The 19,276-nt window shown below is 36.0% G+C and overlaps 1 protein-coding gene across 2 annotated transcripts in view; it reads right to left on the reverse strand.

The window, feature by feature from the left end:
* FAM117B (family with sequence similarity 117 member B) overlaps window positions 1-19,276 on the reverse strand; it is an 81,950-nt gene that overhangs the window by 23,825 nt on the left and 38,849 nt on the right. For both annotated transcript variants that reach the window (XR_014294857.1, XM_082630487.1), the window contains exons 2-4: window positions 14,741-14,892; window positions 6,622-6,714; window positions 5,395-5,508 (exon numbers count right to left, since the gene is read on the reverse strand). Coding sequence is in view for 1 of the 2 variants with exons in the window: in XM_082630487.1 (XP_082486613.1) it covers window positions 5,395-5,508; window positions 6,622-6,714; window positions 14,741-14,892 (359 nt within the window). In the remaining variant the exon portion in view is untranslated. The remainder of the gene's footprint in view (window positions 1-5,394; window positions 5,509-6,621; window positions 6,715-14,740; window positions 14,893-19,276) is intronic.

A 19,276-nucleotide genomic window follows, 5' to 3' on the forward strand; every position in this document is an offset into this window, starting at 1 on the left:
TCAAAAAGGTATGTGAGAATTCTTTTCTAACTGCAAAAATCCATTGTAGGCCAAGAAAAAGATCTTTTGTTAACCAGTGGTTATAGACTATGAGCTATCAGCAGAGAAATACTGTCCTTGATCGTTAAGGGATACTAAAGGAATTTCCCAATAATCTCCAAACAAAAAAAAACTCCAAACCAAAAAACTGTAATAACTTGGAAAGGCTATGAAGAGAAAAGATAAAGAGCCCCCAAAATATTCAAACTTCTTAACCAAATAATGGAAAATCTACCCCTAGGAAAGTATAAATATATAAAAAGCTTTAAGCACACAGGAACTGGACCCAACTAAATAGCCAAAATTAGGGAAATGCTCTACAGAATCTGAAACATTAAAAATGTTCCTGAAGCATCTGTAATAACAAACATTTTTCCACATTAAGTAAAATTTTTTAAATGTATAAAGTCTAACATATGGTAGGATCTCAACAAGGAATGAGAAAGGAAAAAGAAGAAAAAATGTAAGGAATAGCTGTCTTTAAAGAGTGAGACTGCATGATTTTTTTTCCTATTTGATTTTTTAAAAAATGACAGCTTGAGACAATCTTTTTATTTGACATTTTTAGTTTCTAAAATTTTTGTAATAAGCATGTAAATATTTTTATGATAATAAAAGCTTTAGAAAATAACTTCCAATATGAAATTGGCAGAGAAGCCTAGTGAAAAATCCAACTGGAAGCAACTTAAGATCTACTGAGCAGTTATTATGGGTCAAGAATTGCATTAACTGTTTTATAACATTCGATCACATTTAATCCTCAGTATAACACACTAACAGGTAATACTATAACGCAGAGAACCCGAGGAACTTCATACAGCCAACAAGCAGCAGGACCCAGATCTAAACTAAACAGTCTGATCTCAGGGCACCTGTGCTCATCCTCTAGCTACATCATCTCCCAGGTTACTTCTGGGTTCTGTGTTAGCATCTAATCTATTATTTCCAGACAATTATATTTGTATTTTATCTACTTATTTTTATGTTGGTTGGTAGATTTTTTTGCAGCAGCTTATTGAAAAATAATTCACAATACCATACAACTTACTCGTTTAAAGTGTACAACTTTTGGACTTCCCTGGTGGCGCGCACTGGTTAAGAATCCGCCTGCCAATGCAGGAGACACGGGTTCGAGCCCTGGTCCGGGAAGATCCCACATGCCACGGAGCAACTAAGCCCGTGCACCACAACTACTGAGCCTGTGCTCTAGACCCCCACGAGCCACAACTACTGAGTCCATGTGCCACAACTACTGAAGCCCGCACACTCTAGGGCCTGCAACAAGAGAAGCCACCACAATGAGAAGCCTGCACACCGCAATGAAGAGCAGCCCCCCTTGCCACAACTAGAGAAAGCCCATGCGCAGCAACAAAGACCCAATGCAGCCAAAAATAAATAAATTAATTTTAAAAAATAAAAATAAACTGTACAACTTTTGCTTCTGAATGGTTATTGAACAGAGTTGTACAACCATCACCACAATTGATCTTAGAATCATACCAAAAATAAGTCCCTCACCCATTAGCAGTCACTCTCTATTTCCCCCCAACTTTCCCAGCTCTAGGCAACTACAAATCTACAACCTGTTTCTATGGGTTTGCTTATTCTGGACATTTCATGTAAGTGAAATCATATAATATGTGTTCTTTTGTGTCTGGCTTCTTTCACTTAGCATAATGTTTTCAAAGTTCACCCATATGGTAGCATGTACCAGTACTCCATTCCTTTTTATGACTGAATAATATTCCATTGTATGGATATACTGCATTTTATTTATCCATTCATTGGTTGATGGACATTTGGGTTGTTTCCAAATTTTGGCTACTGTGAGCCATGCTGCTATGAACATTTGTGTCCACGTTTTTATGTAAATGTATGTTTTCCATTCTCTTGGGTACATACCTTGGAGAGGAAGTGCTGGGTTATATCGTAACTCTATGTTTATTTAGCCTTTTGAGGAAATGCCAGGATGTTTTCCAAAATGGCTGTACCGTTTTACATTCCTATCAGCAATATATAAGGGTTCCAATTTCTCCACATCCTTACTAACACCTGTTATCTGTCTTTTTAGTTTTAGCTGTCCTAGTGGGTATGAAATAGTATCTCACTGGAATGTGTATGCATTTCCTTATTGACAAATAATGCTAAGTATCTTTTTCACATACTTATTGGCTATCTGTATATCTTCCTTGGAGAACTCTCTATTTAGATCCTTTGCCCATTTTTAAATTGGGCTGTTTGTCTTTTCATCGAGTTGCAAGAGTTCTTTATATATTTTAGATACAAGTGCTTTATCAGATATATGATCTATATATATATTTTTGCCTATTTTGTGGGATGTCTTTTCACTTTTTTGATGGTGTCCTTTGAAGCACAAAAGTTTTCCATTTTGATAAAGTCCAATTTATGTACTTTTTCTATTGTTGCTCGTGCTTTTGGTATCATATGTAACAAACCATTGCCTAATCCTATGTCACATTTATGCCTATGTTTTCATCTAAGAGCTTTTAGTTTTAGCTCTTATATTTAGGTCTTTGACCATTTTGAGTTACTTTTGTATATGATGTGAGGAAGGTAGATATATATATATATTTTTTTTTTTTTTTTTTTTTTTGCGGTACGCGGGCCTCTCACTGTTGTGGCCTCTCCCGTTGCAGAGCACAGGCTCCGGACATGCAGGTTCAGCAGCCATGGCTCACGGGCCCAGCTGGTCTGCGGCATGTGGGATCCTCCCAGACCGGGGCACGAACCCGTGTCCCCTGCATTGGCAGGCGGACTCTCAATCACTGCGCAACCAGTGAAGCCCTAGATATATTTTTTAAATCATGTTTTAAAGGCTAGAATTGGCCTTATCTTTTACTCCTATGTCTCCATCATTCCCATCTCATCAACCATCAGCTAACGAAGTTTAAAAACTCAGACTCTGAAGTCAAAATGCCTAGATTAGAATCCCAGTTCTGTCTCATATGACCTTGAACAAGATACTTGATCTCTCTGGGCCTTAATTCCTTGCCTGTAAATTGGGGATAATAACAATCTCCACCTCAAAGATGAGGATTAAATGCTAATAATATATACAAAAGCTGAGTACAGTGCTTCCCATATTGAAAGCACTTAATAGACTTCAATTATTAATTATTAGTTTCTAAATATCACTCAGGTTTGTCCACTCTCTCCAGCTCCACAACTTCTACCTTACTTTAGTTCACCATCATTTCTTACGTGGATTATAAATCTATTCTCAAATGGTTTCCTGCCTCTAATCTTGTCTTCTTCCAAATTCATTCTCTACTCTGAACCCATAATGATCATGACAAAATGTGTATCTGATCACCTATCAACCCCCTGAATTGTAGAAAACAGTTCTCTGGTGCCTCTAGGACAAACTCCAAATTTCTTAACAACTGAGACATGAAGACTTTCAGGTCTGGCTACTATTTACCTCTCTAGCGTAATCTCTTACTACCACCCCTACCTGAAGCCATGATTTCTTATATGTCCAGAAAATTGGCTAAATTCTACTTATCCTTCAGGGACCACTTAGACACCATTTTCTCTAGAAGTCTTTCCAGATGGCTCATGGCCAGTCCAAGGGTAAATATCCCTTCTATAGCACTCTGAACACTCCCTGATCAACACACTCAATACACTGTGTAAAAATTAACTGTTTACTTACATCTATTTGAGACGTGGTGGGGGGAAAGCCCCAGTATTTCATTTACCACTGCATCCCCTAATGAGTACTACAGTACGAGTTATATGGCAACATTTAATAAATGTTACATGGATGGAGGAATGGCCTCAAAGCATACGTATCTCAAATTGGTACTTTCTCCACTAGAGAACCCACTAAACAAAGCCACACCCATGACTTACTGAATGATATTTTCATGTTCACAGTCTCAAAGTTTCAATTAAATATGAATACTACTACCATAGCTATCATGATGCACACGTGCCTGATCTCTGATTGGCTATTAACACTAAAGGAGGTCAAGTAGTCAAAATGTTTGTTGTGTCAAGTGTACAAAAGTCAAGCTACATGAATTTATTTTTCAAGTTACTATATTTTCTAGTCCTCACCTTCTCCACAGAGACATTTTAGAATTAGACAAAAATGAAGTTCATGCAAACTTCAATAATCTTTATGAAGCAAATTCAACTTGCAAGGGAAAAAAAGAAGAAAATTTTGGATAATTTTATTGCTTTAATTGCTTATTTTAATGCAACTTTTAAAAAAAATCACTTCAGAAAGTTATAAACTCCTAAAACCCATCACTTAATTAAATAAAACTCAGTCTTAACCTCTATTCTACTTGGAATAAAAATATGGATTGGAAATAATAATTGGACTTATCTCTTAGAAACACATCTAAATTATTTATGGATGAATTAGAGGAAGTGGAAGGTTGGCAAATTTACCTGTAAAACCATGTGGGTCTGTAGCCTTTGAGAGTGAGCGGAATAATTAGTATTCCAACTTTGACAATTATTAATCTATTCAAACTTTTCATTTCTTGTTTTGTCAATTCTGCATTTTCTATTTCTCCAAATATAAATGCAGTTTGTTTAGGTTTTTAAATGAGTTAATGTATATTCATATTTTATAACTAAAAATGCCTTACATATGGAAAAAAGCTATTGGAAACTACAATCAAACTATAAATTTGTAAAATCAAATTTGACCCATGCATCAATATTTTAAGACACAATTAATTTGAAAAAAATATATACCTCTACCCATACTTTCTCTTGAAAACAATCCACATACACTTGACAATCATCAGAAGCTATCAACCTGTAAGTGGGGCTGGCAAACTATTTCTTGCTCTCTCCTTGCTAAGGGACCCCATCTATTTTCAATTCAGTTAAAGAGAAATGCTCTGTGAGTGAGCCATCAGGAGCAGTTCATAGAGTTCAGTTAAAGAATCAAAGCAGTTACAGATTTTCCCTACTAAAAGACTTTATGCTCCAGGTATCATTATTATCCTCTATCTTCACACGAGGATACTGAGACTTAGAACAGGTTACTTATCCAGGGTCTGGTTCCACAGACAATGATTATCTCTATTATTCTGCCTCCAATATACTAAACTGATAAAGACGAAAATATAGTAAACCAAAATATGTAACTAGCTATAATTCCTAGAAGTCATATCACAGATCACTAAAGGAAAATATCATTTTGTCAACTTAATATTCTGTTTTTTTTAAGTGAAGGCTGTAATTCAGTATTTAATCACTGTTTCAAATATGTTTTAGACATTTTTATCCTAAACAGTTACCTATGAAATAACATATCACCAGGAAAACAACAAACCCCTTGTCTGGATTTTATGGTCTCTGTGCTCCTACCTGACACTGGTTAATAGCTGCATGGTTGCCATGGAATGGAGACTGTCTTTCTTTATCTCGATGATGCCGACTGCTGTGTTTACTTCTCTGCAACTGCTGGCGTAATTTTGCAATCTGAAAAAGGGAAAAATAACAAGTATGTCAGAATGTTTTCCACATTACATAAAACATACCCATGCTTAATAAGAACCAGCAAAATTCAGCCTTAATAAATCTCTTGAGTTTTTAACCATCCCACAAAAATCTGATTTATTGTAAAAAAATTTATATATACACACATATATATATACACACACACATCTGTATATGCATAAATGTATATCTTTCTTTCAAAGAAAAAATTATGTTCCAACACTATTCTGAGCCTTTAAGCTTCCCAAGTACTAAACAAATGAAATTTTTAGCATTTAGAATAAATTACATTATACATTATAGCTTTCACAAAGAATTCAAAAATAATGATAAGTATGCTCTCATTTCACTTACGAGTCACATTTTATTTAGAATTAGTTTTCTTTAACAAACACCTAACCTTCAACAGCTCCAAAACGTAAACAGTATTATTTAAAAATCAACTCAAGCTCCCCAGGCTCTGGGAGGTTCCTGGAGATGTGCTGTCCACTGAGCATAATCAAATTATGAATAAACATAATAAACATCAGCTCTGTTAAAAAAAAAAAATCAACTCAAGCCATGAAATGCATTCAGATACAATCTTTAAATAACAAATACAATTTCAATCAATATCCTATATTATTCTTTGACTGAATTTTTCTGTTTTATTGCTACATTATGTATAAAATACAAATGTCCTAATTATGGGCACAAAAAATGGTAATCATAGCATAGGGCCATAATCAACTTGGTTATACTGGGTTACTGAAATTCAGAAATACTACCACTGTATATAGAAAGAGTAAGTGTGAATTTGTTGTATCACTGCAATCTTATACATTTGATATTTATATTAACAGCTATGGACTCTCATTAAAAATAAAGAAAAACACATAATCAAGTAAGTTATGCATACATTTCCCCAGTCAAATCTTTATTCAACATAATAACTGTTTTTCTGTTATTTCTCAAGTAAACAAAACCACCAAAAAAAACCCCCCAAAATTAAAAAACAATGGAAATTGACAAATCTTTGCTGCTCACAACTTCAAGGAACTAGTCAACGAAGGGATCAAATTTCCACACCCACTTCCTTGGAACCATTTCTCTGACCTCCTTAAGTTGATCTGTGCTGCCCCACGACGCTGAACGCTTGTGAGACCCTTTCTTCTTTTCAGAGTACTCTTCAGCCCATGCACTCTCTGTCTATAATGGGAAAAAGAAGGAAGAGGTTTTAATAAAATAATTAATCATTTAACAATAATGAATGCCACATTTGCGACAACACAGATGGACCTTGAGGGTATTATGCTAAATGAAGTCAGACAGAGAAAGACAAATACCATATGATCTCACATGTGGAATCTAAAAAAACAAACAAACTCATAGAAAAAGAAATCAGATTTGTGGTTACCAGAGCTGGGGGTCAGCAGAGGGGGAATAGGATGAAGGTGGTCAAAAGGTACAAACTTCCATTAAAAGATAAATAAGTACTGGGGATGTAATGTACAACCCAATGGCTAAAGTTAACACTTGCTGCATCGTACATCTGAAAGTAGCTAAGAGAGTAGATCCTAAAAGTTCTCAACACACACACAAAAAAAGTTTTTTGGTAACTCTATGAGGTGATGGATGTTAACTAAGCTTATTGTGGTGATCATTTTGCAATATATGTATGTCAAGTCATTATGCTGCATACCTCAAACTTATATAGTGTTATATATCAGTTATATCTCAATAAACCTGAGAATATTTTCCCTTTCTAAAAAAAAAGGTGTACCATATTTTTCTATTACAAAATACATTCCTATTACAGAAAAATTAGACATTAGAAAATATTTTAAATAACACAAATTACCCATAATTTTTAGTATCAGTTACTTAATTGCAATATTTTAGCCTATTTCTTTCATTTCTCTAATAAAAAATTCATTATTATTATATAATTATAAGCATAGCATTTTTTGAACAAATGCATACTAATAATAGTTAACATTCCTGTGATCTTACTATGTGCTAGGCACTGTGCTTTATGAAAGTACAGTGAAAGGTCTTCACTGTATTATCTGATTTAATACATACAAAAAGTTCTACAAGTTCTGCAGATAAGGAAGTTGTGACAATGAGAGGTTAGATAAGTTGCCTAAGGTCTCACAGCTGGGAAGTGGCAAAGCCAAAGATATAAACCTAAGACTCCAGAGTTTATAATCTTAACCTCTAAATTTTGTCTTTTCTTGCTTTAAATATCTGCAGAGTACAGCCTCAAAAATGTTAAATTCTTAGTGGTTACACAAAATCCAGAACTTAAAAACACTGTATCAGAAAAAAATATTATTCTTGGCATATGAAAATATGCTCAACCTCACCCCATAATAAGAGAAATGCAAGTTAAAACTTCACTGAGACTGGGCAATCTGATCACATACACCCTCCTCCATTGTTGGTGGAATGTAAAATTAGTACAGCCTTTATGGAAGGTGATTTCGCAACTGCTGTCAAAGTTACAAATGCACATACTGTTTGACACAACCACCCATATTTTGGTAATTTATACTGCAGATGTACAAACTTACACCTTTATGTACAAAATGACATATATTATTCCCTATAGCACTGTTTTTATACAAGATTAGAAAAATGTAAATAGAGGATTGGCCAAATAAATTATGGCTTATCTTTATAGAATAATACACAGCTATAAAAATGGGTAAGAAAATCTACACTGTATTTTTAATACAAAATAATCTCCATGAGATACTGTTAAATGAAAAACTAAAGGCTCGGACTTCCCTGGTAGCACAGTGGTTAAGAATCCACCTGCCAATGCAGGGGACACGGGTTTGAGTCCTGGTCTGGAAAGATCCCACATGCCATGGAGCAACTAAACCTATGCTCCACAACTACTGAGCCTGCACTCTAGGGCCTGTGAGCCACAACTACTGAGCCCGCGTGCCACAACTACTGAAGCCCACAAGCCTAGAGTCCGTGCTCCGCAACAAGAGAAGCCACCACAATGAGAAGCCCGTTCACCACAATGAAGAGTAGCCCCCACTCACTGCAACTAGAGAAAGCCCATGCACAGCAACGAAGACCCAATGCAGCTAAAAACAAATAAAATTAATTAATTAATTAGCAAGTACAATGCATGAATCTCAGACTGGATCCTGGTGAAAGAAAGGAGGGAAGGAAGGGATCTTGGGTAAACTTTAACATGAACTGGATTTGGGTGTTACATGATATTATGTAATTATTAATTTTCCTAGGTGAGCTAATGCTACTGTGATTATATAGGAAATATCCTTATTCTTAGAAGATATATGTTGAAAGATTTAGGGATAAAGTGTCATGACATCTGAAACACACTTTCAGAAAGCAGAGAAACACACACATAAAAATACAAAGATTAGTAAAGCAAATATGGTTATGTTTAAAACTGTTGAATCTAATGACAGCTGTCATACCCTTCCAATTTTTTGGTATGCTGAACATTTAATTAGTAAAAAGTTAAAAGGGGGAAAAAAACCCAGAATCTTAAGTCATATCAAATGACATTTTATAAAATCCACTTAGGACAATTCCATAAAGAAATACTTCTATCAAAAAGTATTAGACCTGGGCTTCCCTGGTGGCGCAGTGGTTGGGAGTCCGCCTGCCAATGCAGGGGACACAGGTTCGTGCCCTGGTCCGGGAAGATCCCACATGCCACGGAGTGGCTGGGCCCGTGAGCCATGGCCGCTGAGCCTGCACGTCTGGAGCCTGTGCTCCGCAACGGGAGAGGCCATAGCAGTGAGAGGCCCGCTTATCGCAAAAAAAAAAAAAAAAAGTATTAGACCTTTAATCCATTTTGAGTTTATTTTTGTGTATGGAGTTAGAGAACATTCCAATTTCATTATTTTACATGTAGATGTCCAGTTTTCCCAGCATCACTTACTGAAGAGACTGTCTTCCCTCCATTGTATATTCTTGCCTCCTTTCTCATAGATTAGTTGACCATAGCTGCGTGGGTTTATCTCTGGACTTTCTATCCTTTTCCATTGATCTATATTTCTGTTTTTGTGCCACTACCATACTGTCTTGATGACTGTAGCTTTGTAATATAGTCTGCACTCAGGGAGCCTGATTCTTCCAGCTCCATTTGGCTATTCGGCATCTTTTGTGCTTCTATACAAATTGCAAAATTTTTTGTTCTAATTCTGTGAAAAAATGCTATTGGTAATTTGATAGGGAATGCATTGAATCTGTAGATTGCTCTGGGTAGTACTGTCATTCTGACAATATTGATTCTTCCAATCCAAGAACATGGTACATCTCTCCACCTGTTTGTGTCATCTTTGATTTCTTTCATCAGTATCTTATAGTTTTCTGAATACAGGTCTTTTGCCTCCTTAGGTAGGTTTATTCCTAGGTATTTTATTCTTTTTGATGTGATGGTAAATGGGATTGTTTCCTTAATTTCTCTTTCTGATCTTTCATTGTTAGTGTATAGGAATGCAAGAGATTTCTGTGTATTAATTTTATATCCTGCAACTTTATCAAATTCATAGATGTAAGACCAGATACTATAAAACTCTTAGAGGAAAACAAAGGCAGAACACTCTCTGACATAAATCGCAGCAAGATCTTTTTTGATCCACCTCCTAATGTGAAAATAAAAACAAAAATGGGACCTAATGAAACTTCAAAACTTTTGCACAGCAAAGGAAACCATAAACAAAACAAAAAGACAACCCACAGAATGGGAGAAAATATTTGCAAATGAAGTGACTGAAAAGGGATTAATCTCCAAAACATACAAACAGCTCATGCAGCTCAATATCCAAAAAAAAAAAAAAAGGAAACCCCATCTAAAAATGGGCAGAAGACCTAAATAGACATTTCTCCAAAGAAGACATACAGATGGCCGAGAGGCACATGAAAAGATGCTCAATATCACTAATTATCAGAGAAATGCAAACCAAAACTATAATGAGGTATCACTTCACACAAATCAGAATGCCCATCATCAAGAAATCTACGAACAGTAAATGCTGGAGAGGGTGTGGAGAAAAGGGAACCCTCCTACATTGTTGGTGGGAATGTAAATTGGTACGGCCACTATGGAGAACATAATGGAGGTTCCTTAAAAAACTAAAAATAGAGCTACCATATGATCCAGCAAAACCAATCCTGGGCATATATCTGGAGAAAACCATAATTCGAAAAGATACATGTACCCCAGTGTTCATTGCAACATATAAGCACTATTTACAATAGCCAGGATATGGAAGCAACCTAAATGTCCATCAACAGAGGAATGGACAAAGAAGATGTGATACATACATGCAATGGAATATTACTCAGCCATAAAAAAGAATGAAATAATGCCATGTGCACTGACACAGATGGACCTAGAGATTGTCACACTGAGTAAAGTAAGTCAGACAGAGAAAGACAAATATCATATGATATCGCTTATATGTGGAATCTAAAAAAATGGTGCAAACGAACCTACTTACAAAACAGAAACAGAGTCACAGATGTAGAAAACAAACTTATGGTTACCAAGGGGCATGGGGGGGAGGGAAAAATTGGGAGACTGGGATTGACTTATGCACACTACTATATACAAAACAGATAACTAATAAGAACCTACTATATAGCACAGGGAACTCTACTCAGTACTCTGTAATGACCTATATGGGAAGAGAATCTAAAAAAGAGTGGATATATCTATATGTATAACTGAGTCACATTGCTGTACAGCAGAAACACAACATTAAAAATCAACTATACTCCAATAAAAATTAATTTAAAAAATAAAAATGGTTAAAGAAAAAAGTATTAGACCAACAAATAAATGCAGGAAGAATGACAATAGAGTTAGAAAATGATCATTTGGAACTACTACAGTAATTGTTGATTCAAGCAAGAATCATCAACAAATGCCAAAACCAATGCATGAAAGCTTGTTGGGGAACAGGATATTTACAGTCTCAAATATTTCCCCACAGACTATGTACATACAGTTACAAAGAGAATCTGGTGGGTCAAACTTAACATTACTGACATCGGGCACCTCTTGATGCACATGCACAGAGAGGAACACACAACGCATATAGTACTCCTGCCAAAAATGTTATTACTGAATGTAACAGTTTAAAAAACAGATAAACCCAGGCTGAGAAGATTCAACAAAAATACTAGCTTGCACTCTTAAAAATATCAATGTCATGAAAGACAAAGAAAAGCTGAGAAACTGTTCCAGACTAAAGGATTCTAAAGAAACATGATACCTAAATGCCACGTGTGCTCCTTCACTGGGTCCTAGCTTACGGGAGAAACTACTACAGATAACATCATTGGGGAAACTGAAAAAAAAAAAGTCTATGTATCACATATTAAATAGTAGCATTGTATCAATGTTAAATCTCCTGAATTTGATAATTACTTTGGTAATATTTTTTAAGTCTTTGTTCATATACATCCTGAAGTATTTGAGAAGAGTCAAAATTTCTGTAAATTATTAACAATTAGCAAATAATAACAACAGTAATAATAACAATTATATATACACAAAGAAAACAAAATATGCAAAAATGTTTATTGGTAAACATAGGTGAGGAGTATAGGGTGTTCAATCTACTACTCTTGGGACTCTTCTATAAACTTGGGACTTTTTTCCCAAATAAAAAGGTTTTAAAAATTAGAGAAATTACTAAAGATATTAATTTTAAGTATAAAAATTCAAGGAAAAGCAAAGGAATATAAAAGTCTCCTATAGATTTAAGAATTAAAGATGAGAACAAGAATATTAGTTGGTAAGGTAAAAATAAGCATAAAGAGCATAATTTCAGTGATAAGATGTTCAGGCAGGAAAAAATCCTCGGCAAAATCATTAATTTTACTTAAACTCCTACTTTAAAAGACAATTGCTTTCTTTGTTCAACTAAGAAGCTGTGCCTTTATTATAAGACACTCAGGTATTAATAAAAAGTAAAATTGAGTTTTAATTAAGCATGTTTCAATTTTGTTCAATTTTACATTGTATACTGGAAAGCTATTATGCATCTTCTAATGTATCAGGCACTAGACTAGGTACTGGAGTTAGACAGTTTTTATTCTGAAAGAGTTTTTTCTAGGACAGAAGGAATAAATAGCCACTTATGCTATGTGATGACTGAGGTTCCCTAAGAAAGGCACCTAATCCAGACCTGGAAGGACAGGGAAAGTAGGTAGGCAAGGTTCTATAGGATCGGGGGAGGCTGCTATAAGCATCAGAGTATAAGCTGTCCAGGCAAATGGTGGGAAAGTGTTCCAAACAGAAGAAAAAACAGGAACACCAGTCAAGTGGTAGCCAGAGCTAGGTCACAGCAACTTGACCACAGCTGTGGTCACGGCCACAGCTAGGTCACAGTAACTCAACAGACTTACTGAACTGCTTCTACAGATCAAGGGGCTCCCAATGGCTTATAAGAATGTATATTCTTACCGGTAAGACAAAATATCTCAACTCACTGAATCTGAAACTGCAGAGCAAAGAAAGAGGGTTGCAGAAACGTTCAAGGAAATGCACCCATACTAATTTAAACACGACCTGTGGATTAAGCAGAAAGCAAGTAAAGACTGTATTTATTTCCTTTTTTTAAAAATTTTATGTTGGAGCATAGCTGATTAACAATGTTGTGTACAGCAAAGTGATTCAGTTATACATATATATGTATCTAGTCTTTTTCAAATTCTACTGTACAGTACAAGGAATGCTGCTCAATATTCTGTAATAACCAAAGTGGGAAAAGAATTTGTATTCATTTTCTATACAACGTGGCCTAATCTCAGCAAAGTTACAGATTTTGAATAAATGCAGAGTTCTACAGAACTCTTCGGTTTAAAAAGTCACAATTTCAGAAAAGATTCATTACTTTTAATGAGTACAGACTCTGCATTTTCATTTCCGTAGTTGCAACTGGAGTATAACCCTCAAGGTAATTCCTAATCCCAAGCATCTACCCTAACAATGGGGCTCAGTTTCAAGAGCATCAGAACAGAAAACAAACTAAGTCCACCAGGAACATCTGGAATTCTAGAAACCAGTATGTAAATCCAAGAAACACTGCAAAGTGTATTTACTTGGTCTTGTAAAAGGATATTCTCTCACAAAGTGCTGAGATCAAGCAACCATCAGTGATGTAAATTTGAAGTCTAAATTAAGATGTACCTTAGCTGATTTTCAACAATCAGTATAAAGAATCTTTTAACTCTTTAAATGATTTTCTTTCTTCATTAGCCATAAAGCTTTAACTGTTCTGCTCATTCAATCCTTTGCAAATATTCCTTTAGTGCTTATTCCATCAGGTACAGTACTAAGTCCTGAGGATGAAAATACAGAAATGAACAAGCCAGACACAGTTCCTGCCTTCATGGGAGCACCATCTAATGAATATGAGAAACATTAAATAAATGACTAGACAAATATTTAATTAATTATAATTGTACTAATTTGCTATGACAGAAACTACACCTAACTGAGACGCATCATCAACTGGCTCTATGATTTTGGACTTCAGTTTCCTCATCTGTAAGACTAGGAGGTACATCAAATGATCTCTTAAGATTTTTTTAATTGAAACTTTTTATAAATTTAAAAGTACAAAACTTTGCTTCCAGAGTCCCTTTGTCGGGATATTTACATTTACAGACTCTACCAGCAATAGCATATAATCCCCATCTTGCAACACATGAAGATTTTTGGGCACAAAAATATAAGGCTGTATGGAAACTAAAGTAATCTTTACTGTAACAGATTTTTAAGTCCAAATTCCGTATATTAAATATAATGTGATGTTCTGAACTGACTATAAAGAGTAAGTGGGACGGGAATTCCCTGCCAGTTCAGTGGTTAGGACTCTGCACTTTCACTGTCGGGGCCCAGGTTTGATCCCCGGTTGGGGAACTAAGCCACAGGCAAAAAAAAAAAAAAAAATAAGTGGGAGAAAAGTATGTGCATATATTATCTGTATGTATCGGAATTACTTTGGGTACCGTTTAATATGCACATTCCCAAGCCTCAGCCAAAACCTACTAGAGAATATCTGAAGGTCAAGCCTGGGGATCTGCACTCTTGATAAGCTTCCCAGATAATGCTAATTAATACACACTAATATTTTACGAATTTGAGCACAGAGTAGAACAAATAATATTATGAGAAACGGTTTCAGAGTGAAACACTTCAAGATAAGAACTGTAATAACCCTACCTGTGTGGCCTTGTCCCTCATGCAAGGAGCAGCTTGCCCATGACCATCACGAGGCCAGTGCCCTGCAAGGTACGGAGCAGCAAGTGTATCCAGGGAAGAGGTACGGCGGATGATGCTAGAGGGGCTGGAGGAAGGCGGTCTTGCTTTGTCACCTAGAATTAAGACAAATACATTTATTTTAAAAATAGATTAGGGGCTTCCCTGGTGGCGCAGTGGTTGAGAGTCCGCCTGCTGATTCAAGGGACACGGGTTTGTGCCCCGGTCCGGGAAGATCCCACGTGCCGCAGAGCGGCTGGGCCCGTGAGCCATGGCCACTGAGCCTGTGCGTCTGGAGCCTGTGCTCCGCAACGGGAGAGGCCACAACAGTGAGAGGCCCGCGAACGCAAAAAAAAAAAAAAAAAAAAAGAGAGATAAAAATAGATTAGGAAGGAAACAAACTAGAAACTATGTAGAGGTTTTCTAACTTAAATACAAAAAGTGAGTAATAAAAAGAATAAGCTATTGATTCACACAAACTTCAATGAATCTCCAGAGAATTATACTGAGTAAAAATAGTCAATCTCAAATGGTTACCTGCTGTATGATTTCATTTGTACAACATTTTTGAAATGAGGAACTTTTAGAAGTGGAAGAAAGATCAGTGGTTGCCAGGGGTCCACTAATAGATAGGGGAGGGAAGATGAAGTGGTAGGAGAGAAGTAGGTGTTATAAAAGGGCAACATGCGAGGACCCTGGTGATAGGGAACTATTCAGTATCTTGACTGTGGTGGTGAATATACAAACATACAAAGGAGATTAAGCAGTATAGAATTAAACACACACACACACAAATAAGTACAAGTAAAACTGAAGAAATCTGAATAAGAGCAGTGGATTGTACAATGTCAAAATACTAGAGAGTTCTACAAAATGTTATCACTGGAGTAAAAAGGGCAAAGTGTACAAAAGATCTCCACGTTATTTCTTACAACTACAATTATCTCTACAAAAAAAAAAAAAAAAAGGACAAATGTATATTTCTCCATTTAAAAAATGTTCATCTTGGGGCCTCCCTGGTGGCGCAGTGGTTGAGAGTCCGCCTGCCGATGCAGGGGATACGGGTTCGTGCCCCAGTCCCGGAGGATCCCATGTGCCGCGGAGCGGCTGGCCCCGTGGGCCATGGCCGCTGAGCCTGTGCATCCGGAGCCTGTGCTCCGCAGCGGGAGAGGCCACAACAGTGAGAGGCCCGCATACCACAAAAAAAAAAAAAATAAATAAATAAAATAAAATAAAATAAAATAAAATAAAAAATGTTCATCTTGGTTTTAAGATTAAGTAGATATAATATGTAAAATACTCATTTATCATTATACCACCTATACTCAAAAGGATATAAGGCAGCTAAGATAAAGTTACAAGTGAAATTCCATTTTAATTAGCTCTGTAAGGCACATATCTTAATTTTTGTTATAATAAATAGACTATAAGAAACCATACTAACCAGCCTATAGGAGCTATACTTAAGGCCACATATGCAAATACATTTTCCATTTCAAGCTACAGGATATGTATTTAGATATAAGCCAAAAATAAAAACTAAAAACAAAACAAACAAAAAACTAGAGGTAATGGGAAGTTAGAGGTGATGTATAAAAAACAGTCTCATATCTCCATTTTTTTTTTTGGAAGGGAGAAGGCGATAGGCTTAGCTAATTTATGCTTTAAAAATTAAAAAACTAAGGGACTTCCCTGGTGGTCCAGTGGTTAAGACTCCGTGCTTCCACTGCAGGGGGCATGGGTTCAACCCCTGGTTGGGGAACTAAGATCCCACATGCTGTGCGGTGCAGCCAAAATAATAATAATATAATAATAATAATAGATTAAAATAAAAAATTAAGGGGTTTAAAAATATCAAACAAATATATGCGTGAGTAGGATATTATAATATTATCACTCTAGCTCTATATGATAACAAATACCTTGTTCTTCTTAAGGTCATATATGGAAACACTTTATGACACCTCTCTTCTACTTATTTCTTAATAAGGGTCTTATATAGTTACAAGTATAAAAGTTCAGTTGCTGGTTATGTGACCCAGATAACAAAAGATTCAATTCCACCGAGATAATACTTTTAGCAGCTGTGCTGCTGATAATCATAAAAGTTGTTTCACAAGATGTGCCTCAGATACATAATTTGTTTTCAAAATGGCACAACTATTTCACTACAACAATGCCTAATTGTTTCAAACGCTAACCATCTCTGCACACAGTCTTCCTCTTATAGTTAAACACACAATAAATACAGTACATACCCATAAGTTCAAGGAAGCATGTACCCACGTTATTAACTGTGATAAGTGAAAAGCAATAAATATACATGTTCACGATTTTTCCTTTAACTAAAAAATTAATCTCTACTGGGATAGTCACAAGAAGATTGTTCTTGGCCACGCACACAAAAAAAGGCACACACACTATGTAAACTGGTGTATATTCATTAAAATCAAATTGTTAAAAGCTGTCTGACACTTTTCTTCCCTGACTATAACATTGCTTCAGTCACCCACCAGGCACTGATCAAATAGATCTTACTAACAGGTCTGATTCCATTTTCAAGATTTTAAATTATCCAAGTGCTGACTTTTCAACCAGGCCTCCTAAGACCATTAGATTTTCTATAACAAAATGGAGAACAGAAAAGTTATACATGGTCACCTGTAAAAATACTAAACATTTTCTCTTTTGAACTCCCTTCATTTAGACATTTTTAAGGGTCTGTGAGCCAGCGCTAAGCCCTAGAAATTAAAAATACTAAGTTACAGCCTGCCATAAAGAACACAGAGTCTACATCTAGCTCATCATCGTTCCATTTCAATCCAAGTTCCCAAAATTGACAAGATTTGGTGCCTAATTATGAGAGTTTAAGGGAAGGGAGGGAGCCTCAAAGAGTCAAAGATGACTCAAAGAATCCCAACCTACATGAACAAAGGCTGTATTTACAAGGAAGTCCAGAGGAAGAAACTCTTTTACAGCTAACAAGATCCTTCATGATCTGGCTTCTCCAGCCTTCCTTTCTTGCCTACACTGCCTCAATTCCCGATCATGCTGAACGACTTGCAGTTCCCAACATGTGCCAGATCCTGCATGCCTACAGGCTTTTGCCTCTGCCTACATAATCCTCATATCCCTTTCCTGGGTTTGGCTAATTCATGTTTAATCTTTCAAACTGCAGTCTGGATGTCTGAACTGAAATTGAAAATTCAGTTCAAATGTTTCCTCTGGAAAATCTTCCTTGAACAGCCACTCAAACCCCCAAGAAACACATCAACACCTGGGTCAAAAGCCCTCTTGTGTGCTGCCATAGCACGGTTCACTGAAATGGTGTCTTGCACCTCTAGGAGAGAGTGAGATTTTGAAGGGCAGGAATTTTACTTCCACCCCCAATCGAATGATTAAAATAATACCTGACATATATGAAGAGAAGAGAACGACTTCTAATGTTTCTATCAGCAAGGGCAGGTGCATGCAATAAATTCAGATACTCTTTTGTTAACCCAAAGTAAATCAACAAAAACTAATACTGCATGGTATCACTTATATGTCGAATCTTTTTTCAAAAATCAAACTCATAGAAACAGAGAGTAGGAAAAGTGATTGCCAGGGGTATGGGGAAAACAGGGAAAGGCTGATGAAAGGGTATAAAGTTTCAGCTATAAGATGAATAAATAAGGTCTGAGGTGTAAATGTATAACATGGTGACTACAGTTGATGACACTATATTGTGTAAGTGAAATGTGCAAAGAGAGCAGAACTTAAATGTTCTCTCACACAAACAAAAAAAGATATGTGCGGTGATGGATGTGTTAATGAACTAGATGGGAGAAATCTTTTCACAGTGCTTACATATATCAAATCCTTATGAGGTATACTTTATATATCTTACAATTTTATTTATCAATTATACCTAAACAAAGCTGAGAAAAAGTAAATCAAAACAACAGAAGTTCAAACTTGACTTTGTTCTTTAAAAATCAAGTCTTAAAAGAAGTTAGCTACAGCTGGGTGTGGCATTAAAAATTTCAGTCAATGCCCTGGGCTCTGGAGTTCAGAACTCCCCAACCATCTGCACCAGTTCAGCTAGTTCCTGGGTAACTTCAATGGCAGAAGTAGAGCATCCCAAACCATGGCCCTTAGGTATTACATTACAAAGGTTCTACAGACCTTGTTAGATTTAGGTATTTGCAGAATTTGATCAGGTACTGGCTTAAAAGCTGTATTTCTTGCTATCCACAAAATCATTTAACAAGCAGAAGGGATAAATTAGACATATGCATTTGTTCAGAAAGGGAAAAAAAATCTTTCCTTCTTCATGTATAAAAATGATAAATACTTAGTATAAAGAAAACTAACAGTATTTAAAAAAACACACACACACAAAATCCCAATAGGCCACCACTCAAGAGATAACCTTTTTTTTTTTTTTGCGGTATGTGGGCCTCTCACTGTTGTGGCCTCTCCCGTAGTGGAGCACAGGTTCCAGACGCGCAGGCTCAG

This window comes from Mesoplodon mirus (assembly GCF_964341445.2).
Source record: "Mesoplodon mirus genome assembly, chromosome: 8".
Classification (NCBI taxonomy): domain Eukaryota; kingdom Metazoa; phylum Chordata; class Mammalia; order Artiodactyla; family Ziphiidae; genus Mesoplodon; species Mesoplodon mirus.